The 16,604-nt window shown below is 44.1% G+C and overlaps 2 protein-coding genes across 2 annotated transcripts in view; one reads left to right on the forward strand and one right to left on the reverse strand.

Moving 5' to 3' along the window:
- LOC120023380 (voltage-dependent P/Q-type calcium channel subunit alpha-1A-like) overlaps positions 1-1,932 on the forward strand; it is a 134,733-nt gene extending 132,801 nt beyond the window's left edge. The window contains exon 43 of the mRNA XM_038967386.1: positions 89-1,932. Within this exon, the coding sequence (XP_038823314.1) occupies positions 89-901 (813 nt within the window). The 3' untranslated portion in view covers positions 902-1,932. The remainder of the gene's footprint in view (positions 1-88) is intronic.
- A 12,966-nt stretch (positions 1,933-14,898) lies between these two features.
- On the reverse strand, positions 14,899-16,604 carry LOC120018077 (immediate early response gene 2 protein-like). Its single transcript, XM_038961047.1, has one exon. The coding sequence runs from the start codon at positions 16,392-16,394 to the stop codon at positions 15,792-15,794; it is 603 nt and encodes a 200-aa protein (XP_038816975.1). The 5' UTR covers positions 16,395-16,604; the 3' UTR covers positions 14,899-15,791.

Here is a 16,604-nt window from a genome sequence, read left to right on the forward strand (position 1 = left end):
GGTTGTGGTCGTGGTTCCTTTGTGGTTGGCTGTGGTTGGTTAATTTTGTGGTGCTTTTTGATTTGCCTTGTCGCCATATTTGCTGTAGGGCAGTAGCTCGGTGAGCGGCAGCCCCGTCCCCTCCACGTCCGGTACCTCCACCCCCCGCCGCGGGCGCCGCCAGCTGCCCCAGACCCCCGCCGTGCCACGCCCCCACATCACCTACTCCCCAGCCATACGACACCCCAAGCCCACCTACGGAGCAGGTCCCCCTGGACGACTCCGCTCCCCCTCCCCCCGACACTTCTCCCCCCCGGAGCACGACGGAGGGGGGTATCACCGTCCGCCATCGCGTCACGTTTCCCCGCTTGAGCACGGAGGGTCGAGGCACGGGTCTCCGAGATCGGCCCGGCACCAGTCGGGGTCTCGTTCACCTCCGCCCCACCATGGGTCACCCCGGTCCCCCCGCCACGGGCGCTGGAGCGGTCCCCCTCCCGGGGATAGTCTGGAGAGCGAGGGCGGCCCATTCTATGAGCGTGACTGCGAGTACGAGCGCCAGCATGAGCCGCCCGCCTACGAGCAGAGCCTCAGCAACCCACATCCCCACGGCAACCCCCACCCGCACGGCAACCCCCACCCGCACGGCAACCCGCACCCACGCTCCCCCAGGACTGCCCGGCACGGGGGCGGCGTGGGCCCACCACCTCCACTTGCTCCCCCTCACCCCCGACGAGTCCCAAATGGTTACCGCTCGTCTTCGCCCTCCCCGCACCGGCGAGGGCCCCCACATCAACACCCCCATCCAGGGGGACCACCCCACCGGTCCCCCCCTCATCACCGGGTCCCCCATGGAGGCCCCAGAGGCCCCCGGAAGGGCCTGCACGAACCCTACAGCGAGACGGACGAGGACGACTGGTGCTAGCACAGCGAAGGAACAGAAGAACGAGGGAGGAGAGGAAGAGAGGAAAAGGAGGGAGGAGAGGAGTCTCTCCGTCTCCCCGTCCTCTGTTCTTCGTTATGCAGACTTGAATGAAGGGTAAAGGGATGCAGAAGGGGGTGAGGAAAGGAAAGGAGGAGAGGAGAATTTGGGAGAAGTCTCTCCATCCCTCTACCTCCACCCCTGAGACTCAGACTTGGATGGAATGATGAAGGATGGAGGGATGGTTAGAGGAGAGGAGGCACACTGTGTGGGTGTGTGAGACTCTAAACTCAGAGCAAACATGACAAAGAGAGACAGCTATAAGGCAGAACTACGCACCTCTCCTCTTCTCCTCTGTCTCAACTACCATACCCAGAGTTCTCAGCGTGCCCAGGGGGGAGTGGACCGAGGAATGGTGGAGAGGTGCTGACGGAGGTGTGGAGAGGGAAGAAATAACAAAAGAATGAAAGGAAGGGAGGAGCATGTATATTAAGTTACAAGTGGCCAATGAATGGTAAATATAAGCTCATCTCCCAGACTGTTTAGGAGATAGTTGGGTTAGTTAAGTTAAGCTAAACCTGGGTGCTCTTGCTGTTCTGTCATTCTATTCTACTAGCCTGATAAGTGTTAGGAGCTAACAGCTAAACGCTAGCTAGCTAACACTGCTCTTGGTCTAACCTAGACGGACATGTTTAAAAGAAAAAACAACGAAAACCCATGCCAGGACCCCCTATCCTTATACACGCCAAGCTATGCCTCCAGAAAAATCTAACTTGAAGACTAAAGAACAGAAAACAAAAACAAACTTTGAAAAAAAAGAGGAGAAAAAAAGGGAGAACAACCACTTTAACTTAAACTTTCCTTAAAGGGACTGGACTAGAACCAGGAAGCTCCGCCTCTACTGCAAAAACCAGCCAATGACAGAGCTGGCTGATATTTGATGAGTTTTATCATCTCCTGTTTACTGTTACAGACTCACGAAATGCTGACGACGGACCTGGTGTGACCTCACTTCCTGTGGGTGGGGCCTAGTGTGACATCACGTCCTGTTCCGGTGGGTGGGGCCACAGGGGAGGGGCTGGGGGCAGAGTCATGGACCCTTAGGGGGCGTAGTTTGTTTGCCCCCACTATCTTCTCTCCCCCCTTCCTCTCTCCTCCATCCTGCCGAAAAAGAAAGGACAGGAAAGGAAAATGATGGGAGGAGGAGCGGAAAGAAAGAAGGGAGGGAAAAGACGATTTCTTCAGTGTTTCTTCTATCGATTACTTCTTCTTCTTCTAGTTCTTCTTCTTGGACATTGGAGCTTGGTTCTTCTGTTGCATTCGCTCAAGCCTCTGTTAATCCGTTATGATGCATGAAGGAATTTAACAACAAAAAAATACCTAGAGAGAAAATCTACTGTTGGGGATATGGGGGCATATTGGGTTTATCGAACATTTACATTTTAGGTTTTGATTGAAGAAGTTCTCTTTTTCTGACTCTCTCTCTCTCTCTCTCTCTCTCTCTCTCTCTGACTCTGTCTATCATCATGCGTTTGTTTATTGGGTAAATATTTGTTCTATATCACCCTAAGGATCCGATGGACAACCTTTTTTAAGTTTGATTTCCGCCAAATAGGGTTTTAAAAGCTACCATTTTCTTATCTTGAAAGTACTCCTAAGTTCCTGAGATACTCCTAAATTTTACTAAGATACTCCTGTTGTACTGAGATACTCCTAAATTTTACTAAGATATTCCTGTTGTACTAAGATATTCCTAAATTGTTTTGAGGAATAAGTAAGAATTGAGAGAGCTGTGAGGAGAGAGAGAACTTCAACCTCTTTAAATAATTGATTTGTATTGTTAATAATGACGATAGTCCTATAAATACTGATATCAATGTCAATGCAAAACGATGAATGATGATAGTTGTTTGCCGTAGATCTGTTGTCATGTTTTTTGGAGTTTCAATCTGCTGTGTCATCTAGTTTTCATCGTTTATTTTCCTTGGGTTCTGTTCAAACTGTTCCCAAACTGTTCCCAAACTGTTTCCCAAACTGTTCCCAAACTGTTCCCAAACTGTTCCCAAACTGTCCCAAACCTGTTTCCCAAACCTGTTTCCCAAACTGTTCCAAACTGTTCCAAAACGCCTTTAACCGGGTCCGATACATGCAACAAGCATAAACTTTTCAGGGAGGGGTTAGATGTCGGATTGTGATTGTGAGCAACACAGATAGAACTGTGTAGCGTTGTGTAACGCAGCTCTTTACCTCTGATAGGTCCCCCCTCAGTGGTAGACAGAGAACCGGGGCCACGTTCAGTAGCCAAATGTTGTCAAACGTTGCAGATAGAAATGTCATTAACAGAGCCGACGTGGTTCTTTATTCTACATGTAAGAGATGCATGTTTGTTCTAAATAGCATTTTTCTATCCGAGCGTTCCAAAAACATTGTGTCCTGCTGAGTGCGCCCCAGTCATAGCCAAATGAACCGGCCAACCAACCGTCAGACCTCCACAAAGTATCTGATTTACAGCTAGCTGTGAACCATAGAGTTAGAAAGAGGACTTATACCGGGTTATATCCACCTAGAGCCCTCTTTCTACCTCTATGTTGTGAACGAGCTCCACCTCACATCCCCAAGAGCTCTCCACTAGCTGTCTAGTCTCTCTGTCTTTCTGATTTCCCATGACATGTTTAGCACTGAGCTGCTTGCTTTACCAAGCCAGAGGAGAACATTCTAGAAACATTTTATAATCTCTAAGACGTTCTAGAAACTCTCGTCTAGACTCTAGAAACTCTAGTACATTCTAGAGCATTCTTTAGACAGGTTAGCTAACATGATTGTTTCCAGATGTTTTGGATTAAAACATATTTATTTTGCTATGATTACAGTTATGTAGATTGTAACAGATATTCCCTATCATAACTCGTAAATGATAGATACAATATAGATATATAGAGATATAAAAATGTATATATTATAGAGAGATAAACATACTTTTATTTACTTCAAACACTCTAGCTACGTGGCTAGAGCTCAGAAACTCTCCATTGAAATCAGCTACACAGATTCAAATTGCACTTTGTCACTGTAGCTCCACACAATATCCCACTACAAACTCTATGCAGATCTATCCAACATCCATTTCTCCTTTACCATTATAGTGCAGAGTGGTTGTGCCATTATAAATAAATGACAATACGTAAGTGAGCGCATAGAAATAGAATGTGTAGAACAGGCCTCCCAATTCAAGTCAATGATGGCATATCTATAGATTATATTTCTATGGGTCAGATAGTGTATATACAGCATTTTAATATAGATGGATAGAACTATATAGATAGAGGGTATGCCCACATCGTTTTGCTTTTGCACAATCACTCACGATATCCTTATCCTTCATAGCACATCTTTCCTTTATTTTTTACCCTCTTGCAGTGTTTTGTCCTCTCCTGCTCCCTCTATCGTTCTCCCAAGCTGTCCAATCCCATATACCACCCCTGCCCTCCGTATAGGTAGGTCCAGAGAGAGAGGGGGGGCCTACAAATACCACCCCTGCCCTCCGTATAGGTAGGTCCAGAGAGAGAGGGGGGGCCTACAAATACCACCCCTGCCCTCCATATAGGTAGGTCCAGAGAGAGGGGGGGGCCTACAAATACCACCCCTGCCCTCCGTATAGGTAGGTCCAGAGAGAGGGGGGGGCCTACATATACCACCCCTGCCCTCCGTATAGGTAGGTCCAGAGAGAGAGGGGGGGCCTACAAATACCACCCCTGCCCTCCGTATAGGTAGGTCCAGAGAGAGGGGGGGGCCTACAAATACCACCCCTGCCCTCCGTATAGGTAGGTCCAGAGAGAGGGGGGGCCTACATATACCACCCCTGCCCTCTGTATAGGTAGGTCCAGAGAGAGGGGGGGCCTACATATACCACCCCTGCCCTCTGTATAGGTAGGTCCAGAGAGAGAGGGGGGGCCTACAAATACCACCCCTGCCCTCCGTATAGGTAGGTCCAGAGAGAGGGGGGGGCCTACAAATACCACCCCTGCCCTCCGTATAGGTAGGTCCAGAGAGAGAGGGGGGGGGGGCTACAAATACCACCCCTGCCCTCTGTATAGGTAGGTCCAGAGAGAGAGGGTGGCCTACATATACCACCCCTGCCCTCCGTATAGGTAGGTCCAGAGAGAGGGGGGGGGGTTTACAAATACCACCCCTGCCCTCCGTATAGGTAGGTCCAGAGAGAGGGGGGCCTACATATACCACCCCTGCCCTCCGTATAGGTAGGTCCAGAGAGAGAGGGGGGGGCCTACAAATACCACCCCTGCCCTCCGTATAGGTAGGTCCAGAGAGAGGGGGCCTACAAATACCACCCCTGCCCTCCGTATAGGTAGGTCCAGAGAGAGGGGGCCTACAAATACCACCCCTGCCCTCCGTATAGGTAGGTCCAGAGAGAGAGGGGGGGGCCTACAAATACCACCCCTGCCCTCCGTATAGGTAGGTCCAGAGAGAGGGGGCCTACAAATACCACCCCTGCCCTTCGTATAGGTAGGTCCAGAGAGAGAGGGTGGCCTACAAATACCACCCCTGCCCTCCGTATAGGTAGGTCCAGAGAGAGGGGGCCTACAAATACCACCCCTGCCCTCCGTATAGGTAGGTCCAGAGAGAGAGGGGGCCTACAAATACCACCCCTGCCCTCCGTATAGGTAGGTCCAGAGAGAGAGGGGGGGCCTACATCAGAGGGGTGTTTATCTACCCAGAAACCCCAGTGCCTCAGTGCCTTCTGTTTTCAGAGTCACATCTACCCTTCCCCACTCGCCCCTCGCCCCTCACCATCCCCCTCGCCCCCTCCTGTGGTTGATCAACATCAACCACACTACGCCTTAAAGAGTCCTAGTCGCTGTCTGTGGGCAGGTAGCGGTTGGGAGCAAGGCAGTAGGGACTGGGCTTTGCTTAGTTGGTTGGAACAGTGAGTAAAGAGCAGGAAGAGAGGGGAATGGAAACTACTTTTGATATGGCGGCCATTTTGGGGATCTCCTTTGCCCAGTTTCACACAGTGTAGTGAGATACTGTAATTGCAGGGGCGAAAAGGCAATGATTTGTTTACTTCTCAGGTGTCTCTAGAGATAGATAGCTAGATAGATAGAATCTACACTATATAATAGGCACGCTAAGGCAGTTAGTCAGTTATATCATATAATATGATATAAATTTATGAAATCATATGAAAAAATATAGGCCTAGGGTTTGAGTTACTGTATGGTTTGTTATCTGGCATGGGCATTTGTAATGTCTTCCCTTCTCCCCTTAACCTCCATTACAGACCACCTACCATTCATCATGAATCTGCCGCTGAAAACTACTTGCACTTGACACTGTGGGTGTCCACTGATCAGGCAGGAAACTGACTACTCCATTTCGGCACAGCAACACCAACATGCTTGTCCAGAAGTGTAACTGCAGATCCAAAATGGCTGACATCGACACACAACACTGCCATTGAATTAAAGCATGTTGTGTGGATTGTGTGCTCCAACCATTATAAAATGAATGACCATTTTAAGGGGTTTATTTTATTTATTTATTTTTAAATCCAGAAGATTTGTGAAAAGGAGGATTTACGAAGTTTATAGTTTACTCTCAATCGTTCATCCATCCATCCTACGTTCCTATCCATTTATTTTTTGTCTTTCCTTTCTATTTCTGATGTGACTTCTTGATCGACTCTCTCTATCATTTTTTTTCCTCCTCTTTGAGAAAGCAGACGTCCTGCGAAAGCCAATCCAACCCCATTCACTCAATCGATCAACTGTTGTGCGTTTGTGAAATGATGTAAATGATTGGTGTGTGAGGCTAGTGTGTGTTGAACCAGAAATAAGGGCTCTCCTAACAAACTAAAGGGGTTTCATGTACAGGCAGGTACAGTAGTGCTGCCAAAAGTCATCTGTATGTATCTCAAACCATACAGTGGTGTGGTCTCCCCTTGTACAGCACTAGGTGTGTGCATGCGTGTGTGTTGGGGTCAAACGTCAGGGTGAGAGAGTCTATGTGGGGGGGGGGGGGGGGCACAGCAGGGGGTACGTTCCGCTGAGGTGAAACGTTCTGGAAAAGAACAGATAGAAATGTAATGAATAGAGCTGACACGACACCCTTTTCTGTCAGACTGACAAGCATATCCGTTCTACTTGATGCATTTCTATCTGAATGTTTTCTGTAACATTTGCACCCTCCTGAACAGACCCCGGTTAGAAGTAGTGTCACAAGTCACATTATTTCACAAATGGCACTGGAACGTTCTTGGTTCATTTTCTAGCTCCGCCTTCTTCCGCTTGCCAATACAGCCTTCATTATGATGTCATCAGCTGCCGTTTTCTCATTGACCTCCACCTGCATCCCCCAGCTCATTTTGGAGTGGAGGGTCACCAACCTCATCAGGGCTGGGTTTACTGGCATGACAGTGAGACATTCCTCTGTGTCTGTGTGTTGTGTTCGTGTGTGTTTGCTACGTGTGTGTGCGTGTGTGTGAGTGAGAGAGTGTGTGCATGAGTGAGTGCGTGCGTGCGTGTGTTCACACCTCATCTACAGTAAGTTATCTTCAGTGCCTTACACTGTACAGTAGGAACCAAATCTTCTTTGTAGATAGACAACACACACTGCACTGAATAACGCTTTCATAATGTTTCCATAACATTTTCTCTCCAACTGTACTCTTCTCTCCATCCAGTATTGCCTCACCTACCATTCTGTTCCTTCTCTCTCTGTGATCGACGAGTAAGGTCTGGAGGGAGGGCATGGGTGAATGAATAGGTGATCGTTGTGTTGGGTCTGTCATCATTCTCTTTCTCTCTCTGTACATTTGCTCTGTAAACTCTTCTTGTGTACATCTTCCATAAACTTTCTGAAACAATCAGACCATGTCCATCTATTTTCTCTTTTATCGCCCCTCAATTTATTTTTCAACATTTACATTTCAATCATTTAGCAGATGCTCTAATCCATTGCGACATAGTGTCTACAACATCATTCCCACTCTTTAATTGTGCTTGAAGTCTCACTCAAGTAATGTCCATGTACATGTTATACCATACATGAACACAAGGTGGTGCACTCATGCTTTAAACAGAGTGTACATTGGTCGACATAACGTACCATTCAAAGGCCTATGTGTATGTTGTCATTATATTGTTTTCGCAGGAGAACGGGTGAGTATCGTGTGTGTATGTGTGCATGTGCATGTTTGGAGACTTCAGTGAGTCTATGTGGACGTGTGTGTGTGTGTGTGTGTGTGTGTGTGTGTGTGTGTGTGTGTGTGTGTGTGTGTGTGTGTGTGTGTGTGTGTGTGTGTGCGTGCGTGCGTGCATGTGTGTGTGTGTCTTTACGTGACAACACACACACACAGCGACAACACCAAGATTCTTGACGACCGTGGGTGTGATTGATTCTAGAGATGTGTGGAGGGTCTTCTACTGTCACCATGGAAACCCTCAAGGCCCCTGACTCTTCATTCCATACAGTCTCCCAGCCATCACATTATAATATCACAATACCATCAATTTGTCCCATAGACACTGATTTAAGATCCGTTTTCAGTGTTAACCTCCTTATGGTGAAGCATAGGAGTGAGGTGGGGTGAATCTACAGTAGAAACCATACCATATCAGTCCAGTGCCACAGTAGAGAACCATACAAGACAGGAGTCCTTTTAGGAAGCAAGAAGAGAAAAGACACGACATAACTACATGGCAATTTAAGATAAAAAGAGAAGTATTTAAATAACAGATTTGCATGTGCAATGTGCATGCCACTACGTGGGGTTAAATAAGTCAACTTCAGGAATAAAATAAAATAAAAAATATTAAGAGAAAAAAAGTATATATATATGTATAAATATATATAGATAGATGTTTTTAAGAGCAATGTGTTCCTTTTTCTTCTATTTTTAAAAACAAACAAGTGGAGAAAAAAACTTGGACAAAAAAAATAGATAGATAATCTTTAAAAAGAAGAACTTTGGTGATGTAATCAAAGAATGTTTTTGTTTGTTACTTGCCAGTTAATTCACTAAAGAGCTGCGACGGCGGGGAGGTAGACGATTTAACACTTTAAACAAAATGTTGAAACATTACATTACAACAACAAAAATTAAGAAAAGATAAATAAAAGATAAACATGGAATGAAGGAATACATTTTTCCTTAATTAAAGAAAAACAAAAATCCCTTGATTGAGAGTCTTGAGAGCTGCCTGGTGACTCTGGTTATGATGTTACCCGTTTATTCCGGCTATGAAATCTCTTTTTCTCTCGCTCTCTATCTCTCTGCTATTTCTACCAGTGCATTTTGTTACTCCGAACAGAACTCTTCCTAAGGAACCTGAATAAAACCAGAGAGAATGCATTCTACCGACCCTCTGACTCCTTAATGCGTCTGTGTATAACACATACACACACACATACACACACACACACGCACACACACACACACACGCACACACACATACACACACACAAACACACACACAGAGAAAATGCATTCAATCTATCCTCTGTATCCTTCCTTAATCTGCGTATAGAACACACACTGAACGATTTCAACCTATATCCTCTGTTTCCTTCCCTTCTTCCTTGGTTCCTTCTTATCCTCAAGACAGGAATGGTTTGGTTTATGGGAAGTCCAAACTACACACAAACACACCTACAGAGTATGGTACTTCCTCACATTGTGCAGCACACACACACACCCATTCAGTGAGGCATCCCCAACCACCTTTTACTGTGTGACTCCACAACCCCCACCCACCAACACCCTCCCTCTCTTCCTCTATCCTCACGTTTTATTGACATCCTTTCCTCCCCCTCTCCCTGTACCATCCCGTAATGTCCTTCCTGCTCTCCTGTCCTTTTTCTCTCCCTCTCCAGTCTACCCCCCTCCCTTCCTCCTACGTAGGCGCTCGTCGGAGAATTACCTCAGTGCACACTCACACGCACAGCACATCACAGCGGGGGAAGCCACGAGTGATGTCACATAGTCATAGAACATAAAGTATTCACAGCTTTATCCACTCACTCTTTCTCTCTTATCTTCTAGGTCATTTACTCTGTCTTTGACATGCTCACAATCTCTCCTGTCAATAAATCGATCTCTTCTCCCCCTGCCTCTCTCTCTCATACTGTACATGCACACGCACATTCAGAATATCTCCCTCTATCAATAAATCTTTCTTTCTCCCTCTCAAATTGAAAATAAAAAAAGGTGCTATCTAGAACCTAAAAGGGTTCTTCGGCTGTCCCCATAGGAGAACCCTTTGAAAAACCCTGGTTGGTTCCAGGTAGAAACCTTTTGGGGCTCTAGATAGAACCTTTTTTACTTTGAATATGAGATAGAGAGAGAGAGGGAGATTTATTGATAGAGGGAGTGTCACGCCCTGACCATAGAGAGCCCTTGTTTCTCTATGGTGTTTAGGTCAGAGCGTGACTAGGGAGGTGTTCTAGTCGTTGTATTTCTTTGTTGGTGGTTTTTGTATGGTTCCAAATTAGAGGCAGCTGGTAATCGTTGCCTCTAATTGGGGATCATATTTAAGTAGCTATTTTTCCCACCTGTGTTTGTGGGATATTGTTTTGTGTTTTGTGCATGTAGTTTCACTTTGGAATAAATATGTGGAACTCAACATCCGCTGCGCCTTGGTCCCGTTCTTACGACAACCAAGACAGAGAGACTCTAAATGTGTGTGTGCATGTATATGACAATGAATGAGAGAGAGAGAGAGAGAGAGAGAGAGAGAGAGAGAGAGAGAAAAGGAGAGAGACACAGAGGGGGAGAAGATATTTATTGATAGGAGAGACTGCGAGTGAGTATGTGAAAGAGAGGGTTCTACCTGGAACCAAAAAAGGTTACCCTATGGGGGACAGCCGAATAACCCTTTTGGAACCCTTTTTTCTAAGAGTGTGGCATGAACGACACACACACACATCTCCCTTCCCCCTCCCAGTCCCACAGTTCCAGATGTGTTGAGTGTTTCTGCCCTGCAGCATTCGAGTCTTAAAATACACTCCACCTACGCTTTCCACCACTGCGCCACCCGCCTCTACGCATCACTTCCTGTTTCTCTCACTCTTCCCGCTCTGCTCCTCCCAACTGCCTGCCTGCCTTGGCACTCATCTACGTCACACATAATCACCACACAAAGAACATATCATATACACACACTCACATGAACTCATACACCCTGCACAGTCACTCACTCACACACACACACACACACACACACACACACACACACACACACACACACACACACACACACACACACACACACACACACACACACACACACACACACACACACACACACACACAGTCAGTCACTGTGCAAACTGTTAGGATTCATACATACTCATAGACTTACTCACATAAACACACATTCTGTTTCTATCTGTCACATATGTGCGCACACAGTCACCACTGTACAAAGAAGACACCACAGTCAGCATGGTGCAATGGCAAACACACACTGACATACTGTTACTATATCATAGTCATATTAACTCACATACTGTTACTATATCATAGTCACATAAACTCACGTACTGTTACTATATCATAGTCATATTAACTCACATACTGTTACTATATCATAGTCATATTAACTCACATACTGTTACTATATCATAGTCACATTAACTCACATACTGTTACTATATCATAGTCATATTAACTCACATACTGTTACTATATCATAGTCATATTAACTCACATACTGTTACTATATCATAGTCACATAAACTCACATACTGTTACTATATCATAGTCATATTAACTCACATACTGTTACTATATCATAGTCACATAAACTCACATACTGTTACTATATCATAGTCATATTAACTCACACACTGTTACTATATCATAGTCATATTAACTCACATACTGTTACTATATCATAGTCACATAAACTCACATACTGTTACTATATCATAGTCATATTAACTCACATACTGTTACTATATCATAGTCATATTAACTCACATACTGTTACTATATCATAGTCATATTAACTCACATACTGTTACTATATCATAGTCACATAAACTCACATACTGTTACTATATCATAGTCACATAAACTCACATACTGTTACTATATCATAGTCATATTAACTCACATACTGTTACTATATCATAGTCATATTAACTCACATACTGTTACTATATCATAGTCACATAAACTCACATACTGTTACTATATCATAGTCATATTAACTCACATACTGTTACTATATCATAGTCATATTAACTCACATACTGTTACTATATCATAGTCATATTAACTCACATACTGTTACTATATCATAGTCATATTAACTCACATACTGTTACTATATCATAGTCACATAAACTCACATACTGTTACTATATCATAGTCACATAAACTCACATACTGTTACTATATCATAGTCATATTAACTCACGTACTGTTACTATATCATAGTCATATTAACTCACATACTGTTACTATATCATAGTCATATTAACTCACATACTGTTACTATATCATAGTCATATTAACTCACATACTGTTACTATATCATAGTCACATAAACTCACATACTGTTACTATATCATAGTCATATTAACTCACATACTGTTACTATATCATAGTCATATTAACACACACTGTTACTATATCATAGTCATATTAACTCACATACTGTTACTATATCATAGTCACATAAACACACATACTGTTACTATATCATAGTCATATTAACTCACATACTGTTACTATATCATAGTCATATTAACTCACATACTGTTACTATATCATAGTCACATAAACTCACATACTGTTACTATATCATAGTCATATTAACTCACATACTGTTACTATATCATAGTCATATTAACTCACATACTGTTACTATATCATAGTCATATTAACTCACATACTGTTACTATATCATAGTCATATTAACTCACATACTGTTACTATATCATAGTCACATAAACTCACACACTGTTACTATATCATAGTCATATTAACTCACATACTGTTACTATATCATAGTCATATTAACTCACATACTGTTACTATATCATAGTCACATAAACTCACATACTGTTACTATATCATAGTCATATTAACTCACATACTGTTACTATATCATAGTCACATAAACTCACACACTGTTACTATATCATAGTCATATTAACTCACATACTGTTACTATATCATAGTCATATTAACTCACATACTGTTACTATATCATAGTCACATAAAGTCACATACTGTTACTATATCATAGTCATATTAACTCACATACTGTTACTATATCATAGTCATGTTAACTCACATACTGTTACTATATCACAGTCATATTAACTCACATACTGTTACTATATCATAGTCATATTAACTCACATACTGTTACTATATCATAGTCACATAAACTCACACACTGTTACTATATCATAGTCATATTAACTCACATACTGTTACTATATCATAGTCACATAAACTCACATACTGTTACTATATCATAGTCACATTAACTCACATACTGTTACTATATCATAGTCACATAAACTCACATACTGTTACTATATCATAGTCATATTAACTCACATACTGTTACTATATCATAGTCACATTAACTCACATACTGTTACTATATCATAGTCATATTAACTCACATACTGTTACTATATCATAGTCATATTAACTCACATACTGTTACTATATCATAGTCATATTAACACACACTGACACACAGTCATCAGGGTGCTAAGAAGAGGAATGGTGAGTGGTAAAGCAATCATGACACACACACACACACACACACACACACACACACACACACACACACACACACACACACACACACACACACACACACACACACACACACACACACACACACACACACACACACACAATCCATGTATCAATTGTCTCAGCTTGAAAATCGTTCTTGAACCAGTCTCCTCCCCTTCATCTACACTGATTGAAGTGGATTTAACAAGTCACATCAATAAGGGATCATAGCTTTCACCTGGATTCACCTGGTCAGTCTATGTCGTGGAAAGAGCAGGTGTTCTTAATGTTTTGTACACTCAGCGTATATCACAGCATGCGTAATCCTTTTATATTATCCATGAAAAGAAGGGCAGGGTGGGCGGTGTGATAAGGATGCACATCACATCCTGATGCGTACATCATCCCCTCCCTCACCCCAGAGATGAGACCACGCGCCACTGCAGATCTTAATATAGCCGTGGGCTGGCTGGGAGATAAAACACGTCACTGTCCACGCCTCTCCGTAGCATTACAGCTGCACTTCACATCATCGTGGACATCTGAAGTGACACCATATTCCCTATATAGTCCAACACATGCTGATGTGGCTATAGTAGGCTTACATATTGTATAAGGATTTCAACCCATCCGTCATGGTAGTAAGGCCTACTGATCTATAGAGATAAATAGGACATAGGCTCTAAAGAGTGCATTTTGTCAATGCACTGGGAGTTAGTTGGTCATGATGAATGATGATTTAGGATTGTTACACAATTTAGTGCCCTTGAGCAAACCAAATGAACGACTCCAGCTATTTATATATTACATAACTCCCATTAAACCTCATGTAACTGTCAGTTAAGGTTATGAGAGGAAGTGAATCAGAATTATGTCACAATCCACCGGATATTGGTGTGTGTGTGTGTGTGTGTGTGTGTGTGTGTGTGTGTGTGTGTGTGTGTGTGTGTGTGTGTGTGTGTGTGTGTGTGTGTGTGTGTGTGTGTGTGTGTGTGTGTGTGTGTGTGGCAGCGGCTCTACTTACTCTTGTTATAACCATCTGAGCCTGAGTAGTATTGCCTAATGCGGACCTGGACCACATATTGGGAAATATCTGTGTGGTCCTGTGTTATCTGTCTGCTAACTCTATTTGCCCTAGATAAATGAGACCTGTGTGTGTGTGCAAGCTTTTCGATACTATTAGGTGAGAGATAAATAGAAAAACAGATCAACAACTAAATACAGTTTTAGAATGTTTATTACAACTCTGATATAAAGGTCATAGTCATGAGGTCATAGTAAAAAAATATATTTTTCTATATATAAAAATAGCTTATTTCACAGTTCATACAACATTTCATGTAGGCTACTTCTCTGTAGTTATTATCACATTTGCATTGTCAGTGCAGTATATTGAAGAGGTGAGGCTGGTGTCACTACTAAACATTGTTTATATGTTACGTATGCCATTTGACAATGTGACACTGTATGTTGAGCACCATTTCAGTACAGTCTCTGGCACAATCCCATTCATAGTCATTGATCAAAGTCCAGTGGGTGAATGTGTGCCCTCCCCCGGTTGTTTTTATAGTTTTACCCAGCAGAGTGGGTTATTTCCCGGTGTGTCTCTGTGTGTTGACCGTTGACACGTCAACTTTAAACATCTGTTATCCGTTTCGTGCTTTATGAGTCATCCCTCCACGAGCTATGCGTCAGGAACTGACTGCCCTGGAACTTTTCCACCGAAACACTTTTTATGTCTCTGAGTTTCACCACTTCCTCAAACTTTCCAAACACAGTCACTGAGATCTGGTCGAGTCTGGTCTCGTTCTAGTTTGTGAGTTGCTCTTGTTCTCTCTCTGTTTCTTCTTTCTCTTGTTCTCGTCGAGCCACGGCTGAGACTCAGTTCTAGGGTGTAGCCTAACCTGGTCGTCGTGAGGCCGGAGACATCGCACCCTGGCCCCGATAATCCTATTGTCCCGCGGGCTCGCCAATGTAGGTCAACTAACTCCTGACCCGTCCCGTCCTTTAAACCTGGATTTAAACCGGCCTCTCCACCGGTTACCGGAGGTTAAGATCAGTTCGATCATAGCCTATCAACAACAAAGCTAAATTCAGAGCCGTTTTCACAGTTTAGAATGCTGCAATGGCCCGGTTTGAGTTTAGGGACAGGGTGGTGAAAGCGTCCCCGGCGCGGCAGCAGGTCCTTCGGCCGGTTCTAAGCACCCTCTCCTCCCCCAGCTCCAGTGAAAGTCTCGCCCTCTTGCTGGGGAGGAAATCGGGCGCGACGGACGCCTTCCCCCGGCGTTTCCTGGAATGCCTGTCTGGGCTCACTGGGCTCCGGTTCTCTTTGTCCTCTACCGTCTCCTTCCCAATAAATGTCCTGGTCTTGCATGCGCCCTGAGCGGCATCAGAGTCACTAGACATGGGCTCCTGGATAGTTGGGGTCAGCGGCGACTCAGGCTCGACCTGTGACACCTCCACCTCGACTTGTTCCCCACTGGCAGTAGTATCCATCGCACCCTCCTCTGGTGTGACCTGGACCAGGTGTGCGGTTCCCAGCTCCTCTCTCTCCTTGGCCAGGCAGGCGGAGTGGTACAGGTCCCGGGCGGAACGCATGACCACGGAGAGCAGCAGGCTCCGGTGTAGCCTCATACCTCCTCGCTGTGCTCGGGAGGCGTACAGTTTACTAATGGACACTGCCATGATCCGTTTGGCTTCAGCGCTCACGTCCATAGTTCCTCTTCTTGGTAGATAACCGTAAATTACGCACTGTTCGGTTGACGGTTGGAACAATAACTTAGAGCGTCAAGCTTTATAATACTATTCGATACTATTCATACAATAGTATTCTATCTATAAATGAATCTGTACTTGTGTGTTGAGTTCTTCCTTAGTTTACAACTGTCACCAGCTGGTGTACAACACGATAATGAGAAGTCCAGA

This window comes from Salvelinus namaycush, chromosome 2 (assembly GCF_016432855.1).
Source record: "Salvelinus namaycush isolate Seneca chromosome 2, SaNama_1.0, whole genome shotgun sequence".
NCBI classification, from domain to species: Eukaryota; Metazoa; Chordata; class Actinopteri; order Salmoniformes; family Salmonidae; genus Salvelinus; species Salvelinus namaycush.

Excerpts from the sequence above, each read along its gene's own strand:
- LOC120018077 (XM_038961047.1), bottom strand. The coding sequence starts at position 16,394 with ATGGACGTGAGCGCTGAAGCCAAACGGATCATGGCAGTGTCCATTAGT.